The sequence below is a fragment of the Nymphalis io genome, chromosome Z, assembly GCF_905147045.1.
Source record: "Nymphalis io chromosome Z, ilAglIoxx1.1, whole genome shotgun sequence".
Classification (NCBI taxonomy): Eukaryota; Metazoa; Arthropoda; class Insecta; order Lepidoptera; family Nymphalidae; genus Nymphalis; species Nymphalis io.
In genome coordinates, this window is record NC_065918.1 from 10,624,924 (window position 1) to 10,647,910 (window position 22,987).

The 22,987-nt window shown below is 31.8% G+C and overlaps 1 protein-coding gene across 5 annotated transcripts in view; it reads right to left on the reverse strand.

Annotated features, from left to right (window-relative positions):
• Nucleotides 1-22,987, reverse strand: part of LOC126780782 (insulin-like growth factor 2 mRNA-binding protein 3) — a 50,302-nt gene that overhangs the window by 20,400 nt on the left and 6,915 nt on the right. For 2 of the 5 annotated variants that reach the window (XR_007670537.1, XR_007670536.1), the window contains exon 1: nucleotides 3,260-3,960. The exons of 1 other annotated variant lie outside the window; for it this stretch is intronic. Coding sequence is in view for 2 of the 4 variants with exons in the window: in XM_050505482.1 (XP_050361439.1) it covers nucleotides 3,260-3,354 (95 nt within the window). In the remaining 2 variants the exon portion in view is untranslated. Of the gene's footprint in view, nucleotides 1-3,259; nucleotides 3,961-4,701; nucleotides 4,717-22,987 lie in introns of those variants that run through there. 2 more of the 5 variants (XM_050505482.1, XM_050505480.1) reach the window with 2 other exon arrangements.

Genomic DNA, 22,987 nt, shown 5'->3' on the forward strand with positions numbered 1-22,987 from the left:
TAGGTTAGCGGTACATGCTCCGTATCAATAAACATCATGTGCAAGTTCTTGGGAGCGCTGTGTCGGGAACAGCGATGTCAGATGGTCGGAATTCGTCTGGATTCTTCCGACATTTTACATGATCTCTAGGCTCCCAACAAAACTCAAAACCTCCAGAGCTTCTCGGAAATTTATAGACTAATTAATAATTTGAAATTGAACCGCGTTTTCACATTGCGACTCGCGGGTTGTGGGAGACTGTACTTAGATGTAAATTGATGTATCTAGATGTTTGTGATGAATCTAGATGTTTTGTGATATTGATAATACTTTGTTTTTATAAAATTATTTTCGTTTTTACTTCAATTTAAATCTTATTTTTTAATTTAAAGGTTCAAATTAGTAGACTCAATATGGCAAGTCAATAAGTCAGATCCCAATACACACATGTTATTTTAACAGCGTAGAGCAAATACTAACCGAAACAGTAAGGGTAATGAGAATTTGTATGTAAGGAAAATTGTATTCTTACTTGCCAAATTGCCATTTTCGATCATCACATACAATAAAATGGAAATACAAATTTTAATCGAAAGGCCTTGGGCTTGGCTTGTGGATTTTTATAATAATGCAACGAGTTGACCCGCCAATCTCGCGGCAGTTTATTCAATTTTCAAAATAAACACCACTAAGTTATTATAAGCCGTGATTACTTGAAATAACGCGTTTGTAATTGTTAATTGGCTCTGTGATTTAAAGTTCACCATCACGCCTGAACAAATATACATGACACTGTACCGTCAGAAGCTACATAGCAGTCCCTTTATGTTTGGTCTAGCCTTAAAAAACTTTGTACCTAATTTGTTCTGGCAAACTATTAATTGAGGGTTTTGTTTATTTATTTATTTTATTTATTTATTTATTAACACCAACAAGATATACATTAACAAAAGCGAGTAAAACAATTAAACAACTAATATTAAAATCTAAATGTTGTCTTAATTATAGGTGTTATCTATAAGTTTAGATAAAGTAAAGTAAGCGACTGAGAGTTTAAATTCAAATTATCTTATTCAATATAGATAAGTATTATTATTAACTTATTGATAGTACAAGAAAAAACTACCCAAGGAAAAAAAAATAAAATTTTTCATAAAATTTTGTATTTGTTTACAATTTTTTAATTTTAAATTTAACAACTTGGCCCAAAGTTTTGAGTTTCAACACTGATTTTTCTGTTGCAAAACATAATATTATGTATATAGATTATACAATATATTGATACAAAGTATCACCTAATAAAATTGATTTATTTAATAAATATGAATAATCGCGTACTAATTCGGTAATATTTGTTTGCACATACGTGCATAGATATAACATATGGCCATATTATGAATTGAGGAGGTTTCAGTCAATATATTTATTTCTTTAAAGAAAACGAGCAACGACGTATTTTCTCTGTTTTCCTGTCGCTCACAGGCTATATTCGAATTTCAAGCCAATAACACAAGTATTAACTGGACCCACACTTATTCTTAATTTTTTCTGACTTCATTATGCGGCTCCTTCGTTCGTGATTAACCCTTACGTTTGTTTGTAGAATCTTAAAAACGTATGTATATATTTAGGTAGTACGTCACAATTAATGCAACAGGTGGTAAGTAATAATAATAAATATTTTGGGACATTGTTCACACACGGCTATCTGATCCCAAACTAAGCAGAGCTTGTACTATGGAAACCAGACAACTGATATACTACATAAACATATACTTTTTCTTTTCTTTTGTAAATACATACCTATAAAGATAATTAATCAATAAATAATAATACACGCAGACTCAGGACAAACTGATATGTTCATGCACACAAATGTCTGTCCTGGGTGGAAATCGAACCCACAACCTTCGGCGTGTAAGGCAAGTATCTACCAACTACGCTAACCGAACCATCTCGAATTTTTAAAAAATTACGACGTGTTTTTATGTGGTGAGCTTAAAAAAAGTGATGATGTCGAGCTCAATCACCATCAAGTTGCAGATTAGGAGGTGCAACGGTCGTCATAATAATCAAAATAGACGAGCTTAGTGTTATCAATAAAAAGGAATAATGAGTAGAAAAAAAAATGTTCGAAACATGCAAACTGATATTTTTTCAAATTTTCAATTATTATTATGTATAATATAAAATAGTAATGGAAAAGGCTACTTAGTTAAGATTTATTTTGCAACGTGAGTCAACGAAAAACAGTTGAGGCAATGGCGCCTTAACGGTAAGATATACATATACGAATGATTTATAAAACTTGTTGAGCTTAAAGACACTATACATTTATAAAATATGACATATGTTTAAAATTAATTTTAGTATATTATACAAGTCAGGCCAACATCTGCCTGGTTTTGCTAGCAAAGCAATAGACTGACTTGATGAAAATGAGAATATATGGCGTATTTAAGGTAGAAAAATTTTGTAAAATTAAGACACAATATTGAATAATAAATTTAAAATAAGAAATAGCAACGACCTAAATATAATATATCTTAATTGTTTAGTGGTATAAAGTTGGTAAAAAATATATCTGCAAACAATATTACGGCACATTTGAAACTGTTAAAATAGTATATTAATTATTAGTGTTAAGTAATGGATACTACAAGTTTTTATTTTTCATTAAAATAAATCTGACAAAATTTAAATACGGATACGATTTTCTCTTTGAAAAATGATCAATTTACATAATACTTATAAAACCTAAACAAAAAAGATAGGTAGTTTTTATAATAATGTATATTTGCTATGAATCATTATTGTGGCGATTGTAATTGCTAATGCCCCTTACATTAATTAAAAACTAATTTCTCCGATAAAAATATAAACTACGACAAAACAAAATTAAAGCAGTAGCTTGTGTGAGTGCTTATAAACAACATCAAAGATATAAAAAAAACTAATTTTAACTGCTTAAACTTAATGAGATTATCAATATTATTCAACATTATTCCAAATCATTTAAAAATAATCGCAACCTAAATATTAGAAAATCATTTTACAAATTTAGGTTTTCTTTAGTTATTTTAGTGTACTAATCATCGTAACCAACGTCTGTAGACTATATTAATTAATATGATTTAAATATTAAATTCAGTCGCATAATTAACATGTAGTTTTAAGAAAATTCACTGTTTATTAAATTTATCGTTTTAAAAAAAATAATAAAGTTTAAAAAAAGTACGTAATATATTAAGGTAATAAAATTATTTTACAATTAACCAACCTTTGATCCTGATGGTCCTCCTGTTCAAAGATTTGGTCATGATCTTCCTGTGAGAGGCTCAGTTCACCAAATTGCTGTTCCATTGAGTTAGACATTTCGCAATGATTGAAATTAGGCAACTAACAACAATCCACTACAACACTATCACCTTTGAATTAATTATACGGCAATTATGGCACCGACAAACCAAATTTGTGAAAGATTGAAAATATATTCTCGAAGTAGACGCAACTGGAGCTACACAAATTGAAGATGAAGAATCGCGTTTTCTTAGGTTATGGAGATGAATTGGTTGGTGGTCGGATGTGGACGGCGATGTACAGCAGCCGGTGCGCACACGTGCTCGCTGTTAAAGGCGCGGTGTTTATTTTCGTATTACATAATAGGTCAAAAGCGAGCGAGGCACCGGTCGGATCGGCACCGAGAGCGATGGTCGCGCGGAGTGCGGCGGTGTGGATGTGGATAAGGGACGGGCGCGAGGGCACGTGTGCGCCGTGCGTACGGTTCGCAGGCTATCGAGATCGCTACTCGACTGACTGATGTGACGTGCGTGACTGAACCGCGCGAGCTACAAGCGACGCCGGCTCGACTCGATTCTCTGTGCATCCATTTCGTGTGTATTTTGTTGGAGAATGCGCGCGCTGGGCGTGGCAAAATCGAGGCCGCGGGGAGCGCGGTGAGGCTAGTGAGGTACCGGTATCGACCTTATTTTATCGAAAAAAAAATATACTCTGTCATATGTAGGATAAAAAACTAAGTCTTCCAGATAAACAATTTAACTTTTTAATGAGTTTAATGGTATAATAGCGTAGTCAATTACTTTTTCTCGTTTCCAACTTAATATTACCAAACGTCTGTGGTACGACGTTAATGTTACTTTTATTCATTTGAAAGAATTTATTAATTTAGACTATATCTTACACAAGGTTGTGCTTTTATAATACATATTAAGCGTTTAGAATACTGTTGTCTAAATTATTACAATAAATTAATCGAATCGGTCAAAAAACGGTTCTTATCGATAATAATAACGATTAAATTTTCAACCACTAAAACGATAGAGTTCGTGAAGTATATTCGTTAGTGGGTCCGTGTGACGGCGCCCCGCGCCAATGCCTTTTCTACGGCGCCCGTCCGAAACCCGCGGAGGGCGTTCGGCAGATACCGCCTACTTCGTCCGGTACAGGCGTCACCCGCCTCGTGTCCCGCTTCACCTTAGAACAACAACCGACCGGAGTACGGACGCTAATCCAAGGAGAAAACGCCCTTCAAACGGCCCGCATCCAGACCCTATGCCCTCGCTCGATCCGGACCTCGTTAAGAAACAGCTTACGCTGTCAGCTGTCTAATCAAAAGAACTAGAACACCTCGACGGAGCTTAATACAGATTGAGTAAAAAAATAGATGTTAATTCTACAGTATTATAATAAATTAACGCGAACCGTTGTAGTGGCGCAGAGAGCGTACCGACTACTGATCGAGCGCAGTGAACGAGAGCAGCGGAGTGAGTGCGGCGCGGGCGCGCGTGCTTGCATAGGACGGTACTGAGCACTGCGTCACGCGCCATTCATAATCGCACCGCGCGCGCCGCCCGCCATCGACGCAGTACTAGCGGCCTCTTCTTTTTAGTTTTTATTTTAATTACCTATATATATATATATATATATATATATATATAATATGTATAATATATAGTATTTTTTAGCCAGAATGATTTTAATTATTTATACAGTTATATGTTATATACTTTTTTATACATGAACATTATTATTTTAAACATTATTATATAGCTTGCCTATTACTTGATGGTATATAGATACGTAGATCGAAATAGGTATAATTACACTCACAATAATGCTTTCTTGGGAAGATTCAAACTAACAAAAACCTATTATTTTTTTACTGCTTTTTTATATTGATATATAAATATTTTATTTGGTAGGGTAAACAGCAGAAAACATACTTAATATGCTTACCACTCACTAACATTTAAATAGATTTTAACATTGATGCCGACCGTAATGAATAAATAGCCTATAACTGAGACAGTGCAACGTGATTTGTAGGTGATATTTTAAGAAATACCTACTTTAGAAGTTGAACTTTAGAAGTTAAACAATTACAAAACAATTAAGTGTACATAGTCAAATCAAAGAACGTAAAATAATACCACCTACTCTTAATGTATCCATAGATATTAAAAGTTTAACGGAATGTACTTCAGAGTACAGATAATAGTAATATACAAAAGCTAACCACAATATAGAATCTCAAAACTTTGCGGTATTGCAAGCCGCGCAACAAAAACAGGTTTGGTGAAGGCGACGAGACTCATGAGCTAGTGTGAGCAGCGGAGCTGTCGTTGCAACCGCTAAGAACGTTAGATAACATCCGCTGGCAATGAGAACCCCTTGACAATATGATGAATTAATTACCGATCTGGTTTGAAGGATGTTTTTACTTGTGTGACATCCTTTATAAAAGGGTTAGAGACGTTATTATCGTGTCCCAGATCTTTCTGAAGATAAAAGGCATCTGTAGAACTTGTATTAGTATAACGATAAGTAAAAATATTAATAGCAATTTAAGTGTGACGGTCTTTAAGACGTACACAAAAATTATTTGTATATATTGACACTTATATTTATGAAAGCATTTATGTACCACCAACAATAATTCCGTAAAATTCGAATCGATTATATTTTTGGATTTTCTGTACCTGCTTCAACAACAATGATCATGACGGCCTCGTTTGAGACGACAAGATACAAAAGGGCGCGGATGTTATGGGCAATGGGCGGAGTGCATCGAGGTGCATGCGTCGCGGCTTTTCACCCAGTACCGCGATGGCCAATGGCACGCAGCCCCACCCGACCCGCCTGCAACGCGCCGCCGCGACGCCATCCGCACCCCGCCTCAAACATCATCACGTCACCTAGTCATCCAAATAACTAGTGTGCCTACCTATCGTATGCCTAAACCGTTAGATACATTCATTGGTTTCCTATTTAAAAAACATATCCGTTTTAGCTAAAAAAAAATCACCTATTTTTTTAAAGAGACTTTCAAATGTACGCATAATTACTTGTTTTCGTATATTTTATACTCTCAAATAAAGATTTAAAAATAGTTTATATTGGTGCAATATTAATGAATTAAAAATATTATTTTTAAATTTTTAGTGCGAAAGAAGGAAAAAAAAAATTTTTTTTTCATTTACTTTAACAAGTATTTAAATCGTATATATAATATATACGATTTAAATACGTATTTAAATCGTATATATAATATATACGATTTAAATACTTGTTACTATTGATTATTTCATAAAAAAACAGACCATAGGATCTCACTCATCACACTCATCTCGAGTGTTCTTATTGATCTTAACTCAAAATTAAAATACTAGTATTGTTTAATAATCACATCAAAGATTTCATTTAAAACTTCCATCGGTTAATGTAGATTATATTGTTGTAGAGCCGGTAAAGTAGAAAGTAGTTCGTACATAGGTAGAAATAGTTAAATAAAAACTAAACTAAAAAAAAACTAAAAACCCTTTTTTTCATCTATATTTATTCTTATATTGTGGAATAATCCAATGTACTATGTTTTTATTTTCATAATATTTAAATATAGTAATTAGCAAAGTAAACGTATCTAGAAAATTTAATTATAGAAAAGAATAGTATGCCCCAGGTATATTGACTTAGCGGCATCGGGAACAATGTTGATTTACACGTTCACTTATTGTGTTTTTACAATGATTGTCGTCGTTTCTATCAAAATCTCTTATGTTATTGTAAATGTAAAGAAATAATTAAATATAAGAAATAGGCCATATTTACTTATTTTAATAAAACTGCAATACAAAAACGTAAACGGTATTAAAATATATATATTATTTTTTATTTATTCGCTTTGCACAAGTGCTATTTTTTAACTCTTGAAATTTGACTATTTCACGAATATTATAGCATCAGCATAATTTGCCTTAGTATTAAATGCGTAAAAAGATTTTACACGTCACTACTTGTGATCCATTAGGGATCGCCTTTAATTAAACTGAAAGTAATAGATAAGTAGCAATAACTCTACAGCCAATTAATTAATCAAGATTTACGTAAGAAAAGTAATGTTACATTAATAAAACATTTTTGGATAAAAATCGGAAATTAAATATGAATATCTTTATTCTACTTATTAAATCTTTTCCTTTTCCAGTGGGTCAGAGTAAACTCGTCATTTTTTATTAAAATATTACATTTTTCTTGATATATTTTAAAAGTTATATATATGGTAATAATCGTAACTTTTATTATTATTTGAAAAATTTATATTTTTATCATACACTAATATTGATCCTTATAAAATAGTATAGTGAGTATTAAAATATTATTTTTTTGACTTATAGTAGTTACAAAAATTAGGATTATTAGTATTATCAAAAATATTTTAAACATTTAATTAAAGGGAATAAAATAAACGTTAATTCGACATGGATGGCTTGAATTTGGCCATAATAGTGTTACTAAAAAGTCATTAATAAAATAATATATTGGCATATATACTGCACATTTTAAAGTTTGCCGCGATTGCTTTCGTGGCGGGTGTCGTCTATATTTAAATACGAGTTTTAATGTTTTCAACGGTAGCCAACGTTAAGATTGTTTTAAAGTATTCGGTTAAGTCAGCGGTAGAATGCATTTAAATAGTTTTACCGATCCACGAATGTAAACAGGATGTTCGTATGTACCTTTGTATTTTCATATATTATAAGCTCTCTTTCATTTAATAACATTCAACAAAATGTTGAAATAGTTCTCTTTGGTTTCTTTTATAATATTAAGTGTACAATATTAGTTTATCAACATTCATATTATTTATTTAAATTAACCACTAAGGCATAAGCATATTATAAGGTATAAGAGAAATTAGGGAAATGTGATCCGCATATGATGGGTACGTGTGGTGTCGATTACCAGGCGCCAAGACCATCACAGGTTTCAGAAGGAGATATTGGCTGTACTATGATTTTGACATCGAACTGATTGGTATCCTTTTATTATATATATAAATGATCATCTACTGGTGGTAGATCTTTGTGCAAGCCTCTCTGGGTAGTTACCACCCATCTGCGTTCGGAGCCGTACGATAATTTCATAACTACGTACGATGTACGATGGTACACTACTATCTTAGGCAGATCGTGCGATAATTTCCAATATGCGAAACGAATTTTAAGTGATATAAATAATGGTCATAATGTGCAATGTTTACCGCCCAACTAGGCGGCCATTACTCAAAGGGAACATCATATCGTTCAAAGAGATTTATTAGAGTAATATTGCGTATTTTTTGTTTTTTGTTTCTTGTTTATTTTGTTTGTCTTTTACAAAAAAGATTAAGATATTAGTTATTAAAACGATAACAAAATCAATGATATATGAAAAAACATTAAATTTTGTTCATGTTATGTATATATATTTTTTTAGTTTACAACTGATTTAAACTATAAAGCATTAGCATCATATTATTGTCACTTTTTGTGTATTATAATAATTTTCTAGTCCGCCTACCTCTTTCATATAAACAAAACTGAAAAATAAGTAATAATAATACTTTCAATATTTTTATGTTTACATTACAGTTATATAATAAAACATATTGCTCTAACTACTATTACTCCATCAACTATTCGAAATACTAAAAGAAAATTAAAATGACTACGTGACAAGCGTTTATTTTATTCTAGGTTAAACTGGTTTACATAATTATTTCTTTAGCACCCGGTCGTTAGTTTAGACTGGTCTACTCACATTCTACCGGGTCTATGCACGCCGCTGGCATTAGCTTCAAGCTTACATGCATAAGCTTTAAACGGTCTCACGGTACAAGACAAGCCTAACGTTACTAAAGTAAAATAGCTTATTATTTAGCACTTACTTCTTGATCTAGTATAATTGACCTGTGTGTCATTTTTATACACCGTAATCGGATTTTTATGTGGAATAATCACGAATCTCGAAATGAGATCAAAAAGTTAATTTAAATACCTATATCAAAAGTATTGTGTATTCCCAAAAGATATTTTGTAAAACTTTTAACGTTATCATTAAGCACAACCCTCAATTATGATGCACTGAATTGTGATTTGCCAATGTTAGACGTGTGAGTCATTTTTGTACTGTAGTAGTTCTCCGAGGCGTAGGACACCAGCGAGCGTGACGAACACGCGCAGTTTCCGGTTGGTACTAGATCGTGAGGGCGCGCGACGAGGCGGCTGGCCGGGACGCGGGGGGGCGTTGGTGTCAACGAACGCGCGGAGGAAATGGACGTCTAGACCACGGACACTTACTTCAATTAATACGAGATCGAGGACATAGTGCCCACCCTACAGAAGATACACGTGCGTATACAGTAGAAAACTTCAAATTGAGACCGCGGCTACTTCGCTGAAGTCATTCACGAAAAAGAAAATTGTAAAAAATAAATGCAAATAATTTTATTCAAAGCTGGATTTAGCATTATATAATTTTATTTGTTTACTTCAGAGAAAAAATACCTGGTACATAAAATAAAATTATTGTCGTATATTATATACTAGACAAGCATCTGGTCAAAAATTATTCGAGATCTTATCTTGGTTTAAAAATTTAAATTAATTAATAAATTAAAAAAGTGACTACCAAACTTTCAAACCCGGTTTTGATTTTATTATAAATATTTTCTATTCTTAAATAATGAATTAATTAAAAGCTAGAAACTATTTTATTATGCGCTTGTCTCGTAAACAAAGATATAAATACCACTTATAAAGACCAATGTCTCACTTTCCCAACAATTGTACATTTCACAGCCCTGACCAATTACGTCTATAAATCGGTCGACGGCCTGTGGTGTGAGTACTACTACAACTACATTGAGAAATGGAGGTCTCTCAACGTAGTACTCTACTATTACGTTTATCTTAGGGGACTGCGCATGCGAGCTTCGTCGAGATAAAAATACACACAATGCATTCGACCGTATATTGTATCTATACAAAATTCGGTCTCGAGCCAGTATTGATTCGTATGACATCCTTCGTATTTACCATATTATTATATTATATTATATTGCCGCGTTTTTCTCATGGCTGGCTTATATGGTTACAGATCCGCGGGGATCTAGGTTTGAATCTCGGTTAAGATTAAAAAAAGCTTTCTTTTTTTCTGTTAAGGTTAGATTATTATTGATGAAGATTATTATTTATAGAAGAATTGTGTGATAATAATGCATGGGGCATTAGGAAAAAACGTAAATCTGTGGATTCTGCAGTGCTTGTCATTATTGATACTAGGGCTAAATTATGAAGGGACGAACATATTGTCAATTATTCTATTATCAAATATCAGTAGGCACTCAATTTTTTCCCGTATAATGGATAATTGACCGAGCACTTCAAGTACCATGGTTGGTGAAGACGTAACTTCTTCTATCTTTGTAACACTACTGACTGTTTAAATTCTGATATATATGTGGGAGATAATATTTTTAATCAAGTTCCAGTCATATAACACGATTAAAATATAAAATGAGAAGTCTTTATATAAGGCTCGACAGATATCAACAGATCAGAAGTGGCGTAATTACCCAGGTGAGCGTATTTTTGTATTTATTCTGTTAATTATGTAATTTAACTAATTTATTTTATGTATCGAATTAAACAAAATAACTTGCTGTTGTATTAAATATACTTTGTTTTCTTATAAATTGGTTTTACTATTTATTTTCTCCACCCTTTCTCTCTCATATATAATATATAGAGGTCTAATGATTACTATACTAATTTATGGGTATCGTAATGTTTTCATCTACCAAATCCATAATATATTTTCTCCTAGAACTTGTGTGGAGTTACGGGATATCTTATATATATAACAATATAAATACGTGAAACAAAAACTTTGTACCCTTTTTTACGACAATTATTGCGTGGACGACGAAGAATGAAATTTTGAATTTATTAAATTTTTATTGATTAGATTGAGGAGGAGTGAAGAAAGAAGCAAAAATTTTTTGTGAAATATGCATTAGAAATATCTTAAATTAATAAAATAAAACATTACTCACACACTTTGGACAATTTGAATATTTGATTATGTAATATATTCTTTTACTTATGATTTATACTATAATTTTTCTAATAGATATTTGTGCGTTATAATATATTGATTTTGCCATTTCTTTAATTATTTATTAAAAGTTTTGCTTCACAACTAAAAATCAATAAATTGTTATCTGTAGGAGCCGCACGCGCACTGTCAAATGCAGTTGTCAAAATCAAATAGTTTTGTTGCCAATTTTACATAAAAACTAATATTGCATACGTATTGTGTGTATCTTTATGATCTCATCTTATATCCATCATAACAGTCCACCTCGAGGCGGTTAAAAATTAAACTTTTTACCTGCCGAAGTTGCTTATAAACAACGAAATAAGTAACAATTGAATGTGAAAATAGTGGCTACAATCTTTCGAACTATAATAATTAGTCTCTGGCTTAGACAAGGAGTATGAAAGGAGAAAAATCGCAATTTCATTACACTCGAATGGTGGAAAAAGTGTCGAAATATTCAATTAAATCAACATTGACAAAAACAGAAGACCTTTAGAAGACCTCGTTAATAAATTTAACAAATATGGACAGACATGCTTTTTTCATAAGAAAACAACGCGACCATGAAAATATTAACAACTATGATGAATCTAGAAAATCTTATCGCCAGCTTAAAATGTGATTTCGTTGAATTAAAAGAGTCATTGTCCATGATATATTTTTAGCAAATATGTGCTCGAGTAATCGCACATACGTCAAAGATTATTTCGACGGTCGGATCTTTCATTAGAGAAAACTATAGAGATAGCTAAAGGAGTGGTTATCGCGCAACAAAGCACAGAGCACATAAATAAAAGCAGCGAGTCGTCATCGTTGTCATTGTCAACATCTAATGTATATCAAGTGATAAAGGAGGAGAAATAACACACACTACAGAATAGAGAGGATGTGCATATTCTAGCGAAGTCAGATGGACAACCAATTAAGACAAGAACGGAATTGTGAAATGTAGTCATATTTGCCCAATCTGAATAAAAGTATTTTGAAGTCTCTGTTTTATTTAATTGGTCTTCGGTTAAGGCTACAAAGCTTACATCAGCAAAATCAAGAACAGGAAGAAGTAGATCTGTGCGAGCATTATTTAAAAGAAAATGTTGAAGATAATGCAAAAACCTCAGAGCTGCAAACACTTTCCTGTTCATTTCATTCATATGGCAAGTCAGCATAGAATATTATCAAAGAAAACTACCAGGTTTTTAACAAAATCACAATAAGGGATGAAAATATTGTCAAAAGTTATGGATGTCAAGATAGACTTTTGATATTTGTTTCCGGCTGCCAATAATTATGGCTTGAGATTAGGTAGGGTTGACATTAAGACGTAAAAATTTACTCACCCCAAGAATGATATTGAGGTTGTTATTCACCCTTGGGATAGCCATAGCTGCCAAAAATTATAATAGAGTCTATTCAGATATTGAGTGTCATATATTTGAAAAAATCAAGGCTTTTTAAAATAAAAAATATTTTAATATAATAATATTTAATATTTTACTTAAAAAATTTGCAACTGTAGTCATATTCTTAGTTGCCTTTAATGTATGGTTAGAAAAGATATATATTTATATATGTCATTTATTTACTGCACTTTTATTGGTCTTATTTAATGATACAATGTTTTCGCTATGTGATTTAATTTGTTTTATTTTTTCTTAATATTATGATGTTTTAGCAATGTGATTTTATGATATTTATCAGATATTCTATAGTTTAAATAGCAATATTTTGGCATTCCAAATTGAAGGATGAGTAAGCGAGTGTAACTACAGGTACAAAGGACAAACATCTTCGTTTCCAAGAGGAGGAATGTTTAATATTTCAAACATAGCCAATGTCTAAGGATGGTGGTGATCATTTAACATCAGGTTGCCCATCCCCTGTTGTTTAGGGTCTGAATTGATGAATTAGTCAGGAAAAGTCATTATATATGTATAGATATAACAACAAAAATGTGTATGTTTTTATAACTTTTGACAGACTCAACCAATTTTGATGGAATAAAGACTAAACGAAACCTTGACATACTTCTTATTATTCAGTTATTTCAATTTGTAATTTTTAGCCGTTTCAAAGATTAGCCAGGACTGGCAGACAGACGAAAATAAAAATAAAAATGATTGTATTGGTTTGGGTAAATCGCAAATAGCCATTTTAACTTTAAAAGGGGCAGTTATTTTGACACAGACAGACTTTAATTTTATTTATATGTATAGATTTGACAATAGAATATCGTAATTAATAACATTCAAACTTTAATAAAATTTAAATAAAATATGGCCAATTCTCGACCACTGGGAGATCATTAGTATAAGTAAACAGTTGAGTTGCTCCGCAAAGATACTCCGAGCAGTTTTGAAACTGTTCAAAATTAAAACAGTGCAATATTAAACTATTGTGATTGTGTGTATAACATATTTCAAAAGAACATTGTATGTAATATTGGAAAGTAAAGGAAAGTATTGTAAAACTAGTTTCCGCCTGCGGCTTCTAGCGCGTGTGACGGGGAGGGGCAAACGGTGTCAGGTATCCTATGTCCTTTTCTGTACCTCTGATAACGTGTACGTAAAATTACATAATGACCGGTTGAGTAGTTAAGACGCAAGAGAGTAACAAATAAATAAATGAAGTCTCTTTCACATTTATAATATTAGTAAGGATTAAATCTAAAGTTAATGGGATATAATTATTATTTGATAAACTACAATCTTATAAATGTAGATATCGGGTAAAGAAAACATACAAATAAAGCACTAGATACTACTACACTTCCGTCAAATTCGGTTTATTTATCCATAAACCTGTTTCATACATATGACGAATATTCGCCGACAATTTGCCAGATTGGTTGGTTGACGTTTATCTAGATAAACACACTAAACGCAATTATAGTTATAAATCGGGCTGGTTCTATGATTAGCACATTCTACAATACAAATTATTCTGCTTAATAATATAAATATACACATGATCATGGCTTCGCTCACTTTAACTTAAACGCAGGCTTATACTACAAAAACGTATTTATTACGTTTAAAAAATGTTTTTTTTTAAATATTTACTAACTTTTTCTTACTTGAGTGTTTCTGTAATTTTATGTTGATTAAATGGTAGTAGATATCTATGTATTTATTTATTGCTAGTTAATAACTCTATACTAATATCATTAATGCGAAAATGTCTGTCCTGTTACGCTAAACCACTAATCGCTGTACCGATTTTGTTAAATTCGGTATGAAGCAAGCTTTGAACCCCGAAGAAGGACATATGCTACTGCTTCATACGTAACACTAGCTCCTCCTCCCAACACGCGGTTGTAGCTGCCGACAAACACTAGTGTAATATGTATAAAAAAGATCTTGTTAATTCTGACTTATATTAGTAGGTATTATATTTTGTACACATTTTCACTTTATGAATATTTTTCGTTAGCAGCCGCCATTGCAAATATACGGGCTTACTTATAAACGTCGTTTAGCTGCTGTTAATATATACGCTGATTCTCTCTGTAATTATTGATTTGAAATTCGAAAGAAGAAGACGACCATTCACTAATCATTCGCTAAACAACTTTTATAAGTAAATCCGATAGTTCGCAATCACTTGCGTGGAGGAATTTTCTTGTTGTCAGAATTTGTCAAAAAATGTATAGTTCTGTTACAAGAGTATTTTTTCCTCAAACTAGTTGAATTGATATAAAAGCACAGCTACGTCTTTACTTCATACTACCTATTTATTTTTTTATTAGTATCTACGTTATTTCTACAAGCCGCTTCACAGTCGCTGTTGTGTGTTTAATACAGCTTATAACAATATGGTTAGGGGATATTTAGTGTTAAATAACCTTTAAATAAATGATTCTTGGATGAAATAAATATTTCTCCGGTAATATGCGCGACCTTCGTACAATAGCCTAGATACGCTTATTTTCATTAAACTTAAAAATATAAGTTTACACTAGATATGAATTGACAATAAAGGTTTACTTAAATATTCACAAAACATAAATGTTAGTCAATGGCATTTGCACTGAAAGACTAGTTAGAACTGGTTGCAAACCATAGTTGCCGTGGCGGCAAAATAATAGGGAAAAATATATATTTTTTAATTTTCCAAGTTCAACTCGAAATCAACCGTCATCGTGGTAATTTGTTTGTTATGCTCTATACATGGTTTTTTTCATCAACTATTTCGATAGATACAAGAGTGATTCTATAAAGGTTGCGAATAACGAAGACCTCCGTTTTTGCTTTAAATCGAAATTACCAACCAAAATTTTTAATCGCACGTAAATAAGAAACTATAAAACAATACAAAAAAACAAACAGTTAAAGGTCATAATACAGATATGACTGGAAAATAAACTAAATGTCTAATTAGCAATAAAAGCGCTCCGTGTACTACACATTAATTACTCAAATGCATTTTCTATACTACTTTTTGTAATGTATAATTAAGTAAGTATAAATAATTATTTGATAATAGATAGCATTTTATTAAAATTATCCTCCTCTGTTAGTTTAAATTGGGAAAATACTATTCTCCTCTATAAGTCATACATATTACGTCAGTTGTCAGAGATTTGGAAGTCTTATTTTAATTCAATATTATACTATTTGACGAACATATCACTCGCATTCATAAAGTATCTACGTAAAGCGTACTTTATGTAATGCAATTAATTTTGCTTATATTTTTTTTTACAATACAGTATGTTTTACAAGATATAAAAATAAATAAATACAATAAATGTTATCGCACCGGTAACGAAGGTACCGTTGCCGTCGTAACGTAGGTCACTGACATTTATTACTCATACGGTACAATTAAGATTTTCCCAGACAATCTACCAATCTCATCTACCGCCTCTACCAAACTTACTTGTCCACGCGTCCTCATTTGGTAACAAATAAATACATCCAGTATGTCAATAGCTATTGTTAGTATCAGTGATGCAATACTCATTCTCTAGCCTAAACCACCTACCCTATTATCCTCTACACTCTACCCGCCACTCCTCAACACAACATCACTTCTCTTCTTTAATGTAATTTATATATCTGTTATGTACATTAGACACATTTTTAGTTTTATTATATTTATATTTGGCTGTGTATATAGTATTACAAGCTGTTCGAGCGGCCCACGTACGTAGGTACTTATGCAATATTATGCATTAAGTAAACTGGAATTTTTCAAAAAACGAGGAAAAAGATACATTTGACCGAAACGATAGAACAAAGTCATTGTGGACTTTTTTGTGGCTATATACTTTATTAATACTATATTATGAAAGAGCTGTTGTAAATTTTGTTACATTGTAATACGTATATAAGTTAGCGCTCGGCATTGGTCGAGATCTGCGTCTTTACAATCTAGCTATACTAGACCACCAAATTGATCAAATGTTTGAGGTATTTGAAGCTTATGTTTTTAAGAGAAACGCTTTTGAATTACACCTTGTATAGTTTATTATATCATTCGTAAACCGTAAGCAAAATTAGTCGTTTTTTAAATTTAAGTATAAGGGGATATAAAACGACAAATATCGAAATAACGTTAGATAGTTTGTTTATGTAGATCTTAATAATATTAATATTGTGTGCGAAGGTGAGTTTGTTTGTTATGATTTCACTTCTGAAATTTTAAACCGATCGTCATTAAATTTATACAGAAATGGACTTATGGTTACTAGCACCTCCAAACTATTGGGCTTGAAATATGATTAAAAACCACTAGGTAGGTATTGTGTTATTTTTATGACAAATAAGTAATTTCTAATGAATTATTAAAGTTTATCAAAACTTGTCTTTTCGCTTGTATTAAATAATAAGTAGTTTTAATTGTATTTGTTAGTTGTTATTTGTATTTGTTATTAGTTAGTTAATTTGATTCAGCGCTTTATCTCTAGTAAACTGACACACAGTTATTATATAGAATTATTGATTTTTATATACCTATATAAATATTTTTTTGTTGGATATGATGTCGTCGTGTAGTCGTCGCAAACAAATATGTTATATCGTATTAAAATTTTACAAAAAGTCAATTCCGAGGCGGTCACAAATAAACGTTTTCGGTGAGGCCGCGTGTCCAATAGTCGGTAAAGGGAAAGACGGCTTTGTGCAATGGTGATAATTCAAAATCACATAATAGAGGGTCGAAGGGGATTGAGAGATGCACTGTGTTTTGCGGAGAAAGTACATGTAGAGTGAACGTGTTCGTCCCATAACAAGGGGGGCTCGCGCGTGCCGAAGACGCGTGCGGTTGCACTCACCGCCTCCTGAGTTCAGTCTTTGCTCTCTTTTGAAATATTTTACAATTTCTTATTTATAAAGCGTTTTCCAAAAATTCTTATTAATATGACCCAGTGACGGTTTATTTATTTGTAAATAACCGGTAAATGGTAAAATATAACAAGTATAAAAAAGTGGATATCGTTTCTGTTAGCTAATAATAAGTATCCAGATATTTGTATAATGTCAACCTACTATCAGACTACAATTGGGGTATATAACATATTTTGTAGGTACATTATATTGTTGATATATTTCTATAAATATACAACATATATACAATACTCTTTAGTAAATATCTGTAAATACTGGTGGTAGAGCTTTGTGCAAGCTCGTCTGGGTAGGTATCGCCCACTCATCAGATATTCTACCGCAAAACAGCAGTACTTGTTATTGTTGTGTTCCGGTTTGAAGGGTGGGTGAGCCAGTGTAATTACAGGCACAAGGGACATCAAATCTTAGTTCCCAAGATTGGTGGTGCATTGGCTGTATAAGCGATGGTTGACATTTCTTACAATGCCAATGTCTAAGGGCGTTTGGTGACCACTTCCCATCAGATGGATCATATGCTCGTCCGCCTTCCTATTCTATAAAAAAAAAAAAAACTCTTGAGAAATCTTTATTCTATATTCGTACATACATATTATACGTAGGTACGTACGTCTTCTTTATATTAGGTTACGTAGAAATTAAAAACGTACTATTTTATTTTTGTCGCTTTGAAGTATCTTTGAGTATCTCAGTAGTCAGTAGTTAAGTCGGAAATATATCGTATGGAACGATAAGAACGTCATCATGTTGTTACGTTTATATACAATATTTTTATTTTATTTGCACAGGTCTATTGTATAGTCAGCATAAAATATTATACTCGCTTTTTTTAAACTATTTATATCTTATTTGCAAAATTTATATTGGTGCAATAAATTATAACGAATTAATATAATAATTTACAGTTTCATTTAATTATTATTCATCTCAGTGTCACCTTTTGTCTTTATGCAAATTTTGTTTCATTTTTATTTAGCTTCTTTTGTCAAACATTCCAGTGAGCGGTAGAGGTAGAGCAGTTTTAATAGTTAGTGATTATCCAACAATCCTTACTTGCTTGAAAATTTGCGATTCCAATGAGAGCTAGATGCTCATGTCCCTGTCCGATTCTTTGTCCGTGCAAAATAAGAATCTAATCCCTTTTATATTGACCATTATACGTTATTTATAGCAATTTAATTGAAGACTTCTCTGAAGAAGGGTTAAGATACATAAAGACGAAATAGGCCCCCTTTCATTAAAATAATATAAAAAAACTCCGTCAATTGAAATGCGAATTGAATAAATTAAGAAATTGTTTTTTTTTTTTTTAATTATACAATTTGTATTGAATAAGTTTTTAAAAGGACGTCTGATATGTGTAATCTATTGTGAACAATAGACGCAAGACGATCTATTAAATCTAGTAGTGTCTACTAATAGATTTAATTATTAAAATAAATTACCCACCAGGTAATTTATTTTGGTATAGCTTCTATCTCCGCTCGAATTACTCTCTTAGAGCAGCATATAGTAGAGTTTATATATTTAAGCTAAGGTGACACCCCAAAAAAAGAAAATAATTGGAGGAGACATCTGATGAACAACAAAACAGGACTCGAAAACACTCAATTCATCTTCAAGCATTGTGTGCTTCTTATTGAAAAACACACAAACACATTTTTTAACAGCAGCAAGTCCACGAATTTAATCTGTAACAAGCTTTCAAAGAGCATATGTGGTAAAGAAAATATGTTGAAAAATTAAATAACTTTGTTAATGGGTAGATATAATATCCTTAACTCATAGGACACAGATACTTAGTAACTGTTTCAGTTCTATTTTATCTTTCTTAATAAACACGTTTCTGTCTGCAATACCTTTGTTTTATTTACAAATGTATTAATTACCATATTATTATTGGTAACGGAAGAGGTGGCACGTGGACGATACTGATTATAAATAAAAAAACTAAATATTCAACTCGGCAGCGATTTATTATATCCACCTTCCATGTTTACAACCCTTTTTACAGCCTTTTTAAAAAGGCCATGTTGCCAACTTAAAAATATTAAAAATACAGTTACCATTTAACCGAAAAATATTACGACATACCTATTTATAAATTATAACAAAATCAATGAAATATAAGATAACAAAATTGTATAAATTAAATACACTATTAATATGAAATATTAATAAATCTTAATCCTTAATCACTAATTGTCTGCCCGTCTGACTTTGAGTCAAGTTGCAGGACGTACTCGATACCCCCGCCAAATATTTTTAATAATACATACATTATATTATTTTGCATGAATAAGCTTGAACCCCAAGGATACTTTTTTAGACCTAATACTTGCAAAGACCCCCCCCCCCTCCTAACGCGGGCGAAGACACCGGCTTAAAGTAGTAGTCAATAAATATTTGATAAAAATCGTTAACTAAGTTTGAACGAATTAGAATTAAAATTTTGAAATTAATACGATTAAATTACCTACTTAAATGTAATACCTAAAGCATCGAGTTCATGTATAGAAGACGATAATATTTACTACAGTGCTTATCAAGAATGAATAGGCAGAGTAGAGGATGTTTAAGCGACGCAAGGTTATGTAAGGAGGAAGAATATTGAAAAATGATATGGCAATTTTACTAAAGCGTAACGTTGAAAAGGGTCTCATACTTCGCTTTGAGCGAAGTCCAAAAAAAAACTTTACCAAAAAACTGGTTGCACTTAAAAATGTACATTCCAGGAGGTATTATTATATAAAAATAATTTATAAATATGAAAATAATACTTACTTTTGAATCATCATGTTAGAATATTAAATTAAACATAAACTATTTTTATTCAGTAATTTAAATGAACTATTCAGTGTTATTTTTGTCGAGATCTTATTTACAGACTTCTCAATAGTATGTAATTGTTCTCTGAATGTTGATTAATAAAGCCTTATCTACGTTTATTTCATATAATTTAAACATAAAGACTATCCTATAACAATAAATATATAATATATGTGTAAATAAATATTTCGTTCGTATGTCTAGAAAATTTTAAAAAGCTATAACACGGTATAGACTAACGACAACACCTAATTGGTTGTCGTGTGGAGGTAGCAAATCAAAAGAAAATATTGAGCAAATATACTTGGGCGCCATGACAGGGGTGTGAGGAGGTGCACTTAAAGTGCAGGTGTACCTCCACAGCCCCTGCAATATCAAATAAACGAAGACGGTAAATTCAAATCTAATATTACTTTAAACTATTTGATTTAGAAAGTGTCCATTACAAATATTAAATATGATTACTTATTTTCTTTGAATATGTTTTAAATAATATTAGTGAATATTAATGTCTATGTATATTTTTTATCGAAGTTATTTTTTAAAACAATTCGATAACATATTTTATATTTATAGGAAATTTAATTATAAATATAACTTAAAACTGTATACCACATAACTTTGATAAATGTATAGATAAGAGTTGTAAGTAAACATCAAATAAGTTGGTGGCAACGACCTCAGCGAACGCAACAGTTCTCAGGGCGTAGTGACGCGCGCACAGCTGCGCCGCGGCTCGCGACAATTCCACGCCCTACTTCAAGCAACCATCGATCACTTGAAATTGAAACCACAGCATTAAAAAAAAAAATCTACTTCATCTTTTTACAATTATTATATATGCGGAAGGCCTCTAAGACTTATTAGAAATATATGTTGATATTTCGGACGGCATTGAAATAATGGTAACTAAGTGAATTGTAAATTGCAAACACTACGCACATAGTTTGACATTGATAAGTAGCACTAGAAACGGATATTATTCGAATATGTATCGACTTATTTACAATTCACTGAACAGGGACACATTTTACAAAGGCAATATACATTTCAATACATACTTTGCTATTTTCTAGATTTTAAAACATCTTTAAAGGAATGTTAGTAACTTGTACTTAATACTTATGACGAGCGTGTCAAGGTGGTTGGTTGATAGACAAGCTCGCTTAGTCGTGCCAATTACACAAAATAAAATTGTTTGTGCAATCACCTGGTATGAATTCAGTATGATGAACTATGTACATTTATATATAAATAATGCAGCTCCACGTCAACTGGCCATTTCAAGTTGCATTATTTATTAATTTCGTATTAATAGAGGAATAGAAAATTTTTTTTTTTATGATTTAGTTAAAATACTGCTGAACACGATCTGCCAGCAAAGTAATGCGACCCCGAGTTTAAAAGCTATCGTTTTATCAGACATGCATTAGGTATACAATGTATGTCCAGAGGTGAAATCTAAATAATTTATTTTGATGTCTATGTACATTATCGTATCCTTATGAAATCTCCATAGCAACTAATCGTGCAGTACTACAGACAAAACAAACTTGGGTTACTCAGTTTGTTTTCATATAAGGCTAAAGCCGAGCTTGACGACTAAAAGGAATGCGAGCAAATACAATACAAAGGTCAAGCTAATTTTGTTACTTTTGTTCGTGTAGGGTACATTATACAGTACATTAGTGTACACTGTACTGTACATTAGGGTGCACTGTACTGTACATTAGGGTGCACTGTACTGTACGTTAGGGTACACTGTACAGTGCATTCTTGAGTCGGAACCCTTTAATTTTTAATTATATTAGTTAAACCTTAATTGGCATTATATCAAAGTGTAGTGAGTAAAATTATTGTCGCGCGCGCTTTTTAAAGTGAACGCTGCTGTCTTACCTACCTAGTCGTAACTCTGAATAGATAATTAATAATTAAAATTTGTATGTAACTGTATAGGTGTGTAATCTCTTAAATCTTAATTAAACTTTAATAGAAGCGACTTGCAAGAGAAAAGAGTAGCCAGTGTGTGTGTTAAGACGTTTAGCACAGTTTGAAGAGGATATATTGTTTGTTTGATTATTATGTATATCGCATTATTTTGAAAAAATGTTTTACTGTATCAATACCATCGTAAAACGCAAAATCGTCACTGGTAGTTAGCATTATTGTTATATACAAATACTGATATATCACTTGGTGATATGGCTTTGTGCAAGCCCTACTGGTTGGTAACACATACTATCATCGTTATTTATTCTACCACCACCTAACATTGCTTAAAATGACCCAGTGTAACACTACTGGTACAAGGGTCATAACATCTTAGTTTCCAAGGTTAGCAGCGCATTGGCGGCGATGGTTAATATTTCTTACAGCGCCAATGTCTATAAGGT